Source organism: Coffea eugenioides, chromosome 2, assembly GCF_003713205.1.
Source record: "Coffea eugenioides isolate CCC68of chromosome 2, Ceug_1.0, whole genome shotgun sequence".
In the NCBI taxonomy this organism is placed as follows: Eukaryota; Viridiplantae; Streptophyta; class Magnoliopsida; order Gentianales; family Rubiaceae; genus Coffea; species Coffea eugenioides.
In genome coordinates, this window is record NC_040036.1 from 25,696,989 (window position 1) to 25,702,741 (window position 5,753).

The 5,753-nt window shown below is 35.3% G+C and overlaps 2 protein-coding genes across 2 annotated transcripts; one reads left to right on the forward strand and one right to left on the reverse strand.

Annotated features, from left to right (window-relative positions):
* The first annotated feature begins 717 nt into the window (after nt 1–717).
* Nucleotides 718–2,448, forward strand: LOC113759330 (T-complex protein 1 subunit alpha-like). The gene is made up of 3 exons (XM_027301895.1): nt 718–864; nt 1,977–2,111; nt 2,267–2,448. The coding sequence occupies exons 1-3, from the start codon at nt 718–720 to the stop codon at nt 2,381–2,383; spliced, it is 399 nt and encodes a 132-aa protein (XP_027157696.1). The 3' UTR covers nt 2,384–2,448.
* A 1,098-nt stretch (nt 2,449–3,546) lies between these two features.
* Nucleotides 3,547–4,386, reverse strand: LOC113759331. Its single transcript, XM_027301897.1, has one exon. It carries the CDS (start codon nt 4,384–4,386, stop codon nt 3,547–3,549), a length of 840 nt encoding a protein of 279 aa, XP_027157698.1.
* Nucleotides 4,387–5,753: the final 1,367 nt, after the last annotated feature.

A 5,753-nucleotide genomic window follows, 5' to 3' on the forward strand; every position in this document is an offset into this window, starting at 1 on the left:
GAGAACAAGGCAAAAAGGACATGAATCACAACCATCTGGGTTATCTCTGTGAAGGTATGGCCAAATGACTCCATTGGGCACTATCTTTTTGCAACATTCTACTTTGTTTCAGAGGGCGGAATTCCAAAGCTCGGCAAGAAGACAGAGTTAAGTTACCATGAAGAAGAATTGAAGGAAACGGAAAGGATTACTACGTTCTGCAACACTACTAGTCCAATAATTTAGTAAAGTGAACGTGGACCCTTCAAAGTAAAGTGAAGGTACTACCTTCACTTTAACGTGGAAAAGAAAACGCATCTTTTCACGTGATAGTACTGTCCCTTTTGCTTTTTTTCTATAGATTTTTTGTTAAATTCACCTTGACTCGGGATGACTCGGGGTGACTCGACCGTGACAACCCGTCGCGGTGACGTCTCGGCGAGACGAATATCTCGGTCTCGAATCGTCGCGGTATCGTCTCGGCCTAGGCCGAGACGGTTACGACTCGGCCGAGACGTCTCGGTCTCGGCCGAGTCTTCGAACCATACATACAATATGCATGGGAAAACTACCAACCTTTACTCGTTTTAGGCCTATGTTCTGTTGATCAATCAAACTTCTAGTGGAACTGTGGAAGTACTATTGAATATCCTGGGGACTAGGGTTACTTTGTTTGGTTGCTTCATCTCATAATGTCACACATAGTAATTGTCTTGTCGTAACCCTTGTGGCAACCACATGTATGGATGTCTCATTGCTCAATTATGGTATGATAACAAGCATGCTATGTTGTTTCAGTACTTTGTAGGAGCTGGTGCAATTGCTGTTAGACGTGTCCGTAAAGAGGATTTACGCCATGTTGCCAAGGCTACAGGAGCAACTGTGGTATGTTTCTTGGCCTCTTATATAAACTTGAATTGTATACTTCTATTGGGTTTTCCTTGTTCTGTACTTCTCTGATCTGATGGAAGATTGGATTACACTTGTAAAGCTTATAAAGTTGACATTTTTGGCATGTTAGTTAGAGAAAGTTGTACATGGTATCCTTGTCAGTTGCAGTCTCAAATGACTAGTTGATTATGTATAAGCGAGGAGACCTAAGCTTTTACCGGTAAAATCTTTCCTGCAGTATGCGCAGGACCAGTAGATGTGTTTGTTTCTTGGGCTATGTTGGCACACAACTAAGTCAAATTTATGGGAGGGGATGTAGTTGTTAATTTGGGTGGAAATATTTTGCACCTTGTTCTTCACTGTATTAGTTTTTTTGAGGTACTTCCAGCCTACATTACTCGGACTCTGCTACCAAGTCCTGACGACATGGCTATTCTAGTGCAAAAAGAAGAGTCGGCCATGGGTACGGCAGGGCAAAGTGAAGAGTCCGAGTAACATAGCTTCCAGCTGACACCTTTGAAGGTATCTGAGTGGACTTTTCTTTTGCTCTAGCAAGTTGTAATCTGTGGTCCTAACTGCTGCAATTGGAGAAACCAAGATCAGTGGATTGTTGTACTGAAAGCAATGAATTTCACCTCGTATGCTTTGTGTCTATAGAGAAGGTTCATTCAGGAAACTATTTTCCCTAGAAAGTAAGGATAAATGGATTATAAAATTTTACCTAATGTCTTTGTTCTATGAGGGAATTATGGAAGAAATTAGGTTGCTAAGTATAGAGAAGAGAGTTGAATTCGTCCTATTAAGAGTGATTAGTTCCTTTTCTATTGAATTTTTTTAAAACTGTCCTGTCATTGCGAATGATTTTAGAGGTTGTAAAATCATTTGCATCATTTCCTAAATATGCTTTGTGCATTTCCTCATGAGGAAACAGTGATTGGAGCAAAGGAAAAGTGTAGAGTATCAACTTGATGACTTTTGTTTACTTACAGCTGTGAAAAGTTTGACCATTTGGGGGGTCTAATATCAGAATCAGAGAGATAACAAGTGTTGAAAATTGATTTTATTGATTATATTTGTGTTGAGTTGATGGATTTGCCACTCTGCAGGTCTCAACATTCGCTGATATGGAAGGTGAAGAAACATTTGATCCATCACTTCTTGGACATGCCGATGAAGTGGTGGAAGAGCATGTTGCTGATGATGACGTGATCATGATAAAAGGGACCAAAACAACTAGTGCGGTAAGTAGAATACTTCCCACATCTCCCCAAGGGGCACCTTAAAAAAAAAAAAAAAGAGGTAGAAGAAAAGATAACGTTGATTGCCAAACTTAACTCAAATGCTACAGATGCCAATATCAATTGTTTTATGACATTATTCTTCTTAATTTTTTCAGGTTTCATTGATACTAAGAGGTGCAAATGACTTTATGCTGGATGAGATGGACAGGGCTTTGCACGATGCATTATGCATTGTGAAAAGGACACTGGAATCCACTACAGTAAACACCTAATTTGTTGACTAGCTTGTTTTATAACTTAGTATCTGCACTTCTGTGTTCTGAATCTGAAAGACCTGCATGAAATATGGATCGCAGCCTAGTCAATTCTCATCAGTTAATGGGAAATTAAATTTTTACTATTAGCCTAGACCCCAGTTTTCATGATTTAAATATAAGAATTTGTTGCCAAATCAATTTCTGTGATCAGATTTGATGCTTAACAACTTCTGATTGCTTATGGAATTGGTGTTGGCTAGCTATTGCTATTTTTCAAATCAAGTATGCTACTATTTTTCTGTTCCACACTATTATTATTTACTTTGATGGATTTTTTTGTACGTTCACGACAATATTGTCAAAACTCAATTCTGGCTGATTGAACTACTGATAAATGTTTATATTTCTGAGTTTTGAACTTGTCATGATTCTGTTGTCTGAAGAATATTTGAATGTTACACATACAAGATGTCAAATCAGGCTAATGAATTTCATTTGCAGACGGCCACCTTGTATAGCTCTATATTCACCGCTATTCATATTTTATGTATAACCAAATGTCATTCAATAGGCATGCATTTCTGTTTGGATTCTTCACTTTCTGAAAAAACAAGTTTTTAATATACAATGCTACAGTAATATATAAATAAAAACAACTTCAAGAACACCACATCCATACAATATATCAAAAACAACTCCAAATATACAAAAAAAAAAAAAAAAAAAATACACCACCACCCGCCCCTTCCCCTTCTCTCCTCCATCCACCTCCCTCCTCCTCCTCTTTCTCCTCTCTTTCTTCCTCCCCCTTCTTCCTCCTCCCTCCCCACATCATTATCATTATCATCATTATCATTACTATATAAAAAGTATGAATTTTGGTATTAGGGAGTGCAAGTGTAATCACTTTTTTATCTTAGTTTTTGTTATCCCTAAATTACCCTCATGTCTTTTAATTAGAATTATTGCATTTTAATGTGGCACTAATTAAAAGAAATAAAACACTCCAATTGATCACATCTTAATAGTATTGGTAATTATAATTAAACATTGCTCATTAAAAACTATTTACCTATCCTTAGACTCCATCTCCAATTATTATACGTATCAAAATTTCTTAATTTTTTTCCAACAAAAGATACCAATTTTATATATATTAACACTTGAAATTACAAGAGTTAATTACAAAATGGGGTAACTATCCCCATATCTTTCCTAGCTAGTTCTGATAACCAAGATGGGAATGATCTCTCCCATTCAATTATCCTAACTGACTTAACTGCAAATTGAGCCAAAGCATGGCTACAAGTATTAGCAGTCCTGGGAATAAACAAAAACACACAACAGTCAAAGTTCTTCTTCAAGTCTTCAATGTCATCTAGGATCGTTTGCAGCTTACAATCCTGTCTATTGCTTGAGTTGATTAGGCTTACCGCACATTTGCAATCAGATTGGACCTCTATTGTAGTCCATCCTGCATTTGTGGCCATTTCCAACGCACTCCTTATTGCCATTGCTTCCTCGATTGCTGGTGCTCCTCTCCTCCGTGTCATGATGCCTTTAGCTTTCACTATCTTTCCACGCCAATTCCGCGCAATGATCCCCAGGCCTGTCCGGACCATCTTAGCTGAGAGTGCCGCATCCGTGTTTATCCTTATCACACCTTCTTTAGGTGGTTCCCATTTCTGTTGTGATTGCCCATTCTCCTCTGCTGGTGTAGCTGGTCTTCCATTGGTTTCATTGCAAGCTTCATACTCAAGCCATTCACTGTGAGCTTTGTCGACAATCAGTTTTGTATTCCCCCTCTCAGCTTGGAAAGTCATTTTGTTTCTAGCCTTCCACACTTGCCATAAAATGCTAACCGTAAGCTGGATTCTGTCCAGGCCATGTGCCTCCTTTGCTGATTGCATCACAGCAACCCACCAGTTCCAAAAGTTGTCTTGTAGTTCAGCTATCCCGTCCCATTTCACTGGAGCAAGTTTCCATACCACTTTGGCAGTTGGGCAAAAGAATAACATATGTTCAATGGTTTCCACATTGTCACCACAGCAGGCACATATGTCGCTTCCCTTTCCTATCCTCTTATTAGTAAGTAGTCTAGATTGTATAATTTCAAAAAATAGATACTCTCCAGAAAATAGAGAAACATACAAGGAGAAGAAAACCCATATTCATATGTATATTTTCAATCTTCATACAAATATCACGAGTATTTACAATTATACACCTTTTTACCAATATGAAGAATTTTTCATGTTGCACCCAATGGAATTTCAATATACAAAAAATGATGACACCTTTATAACTGAAGTATTAGTATTAAACTGGAAAAAAAAATCTTAAAGAGTACCATATAAACCACTATTATCATTAATAGCAACCAATCAAAATAAGAAAAATTGAAAAAAATTGAAAACTATTATAAAATGACATAAACTAAAGTGCAAATGAATTAAAGAGGTAGAATACAATTCAAATAATACCAAAAACAACATCCAAATCATTGATATCTAGGGGAAGGCAAACATTGTTATTGACAATAATATAGTAATGCTTTATTTTGTATTGGTTTGAGCAAACCAAGTCCATCCATCAAGCCAGAGGCCATCTTCAATGACAAAATAAGAATTATACTAAGAGTACATTTAAAATGAAGAATGATAAAATGAAAATGATATCCAAATTATTTTTTGTGATGTCCAAAATACCCTTATTTTCCTAATAATTACATATATTTATTGTATTGTAATATTTGTGAATAATGGAAACAGTTATGAAATGAAAAGATTTAAAATTAAGTAAATTTCATTTATGGTGACAATTGTAATTAGACAGATTTAGTGCATTCCAATAATTGATAATAATGATAGCGGTGATGGATTAAAAGTTGGAAATTTAAAAACTAAAACACTGCAACATACAACAAATTAATATTTAAATTTGTTAATTAGCCACAATTCTCATTCCAATTCCATGATCATAAAAAAAACTGATACTAAAACCAAAAATATTGTGCTCATATGAAAAAAGTAGATGTTTTGCTTTTGCTTCTCATTGGATATTTTACTAATAATATGAATAAAAGAAAAGAAAAATAGAATAACTCCAACTATCTCTATCTATAAAATTTTAATTGTTAGAATGTGCAAACCAAAAAAACTTTATATGGTGGATCATTTATACTCCATTATTGACAAAAATAGAATTAAGATAATACAAAGAATTCAAATTACATGTATGTTTATTTTTCTAACTTAATTATATTTTTCGTTTATAAAAAAATTGTGATGATTGTGATTTATATGCAATAGAATCATGAATATATAATAGTTTTGGTAAAACATGATATTATCAATATATGATATGTTAGAGTTCAAGCTATAAA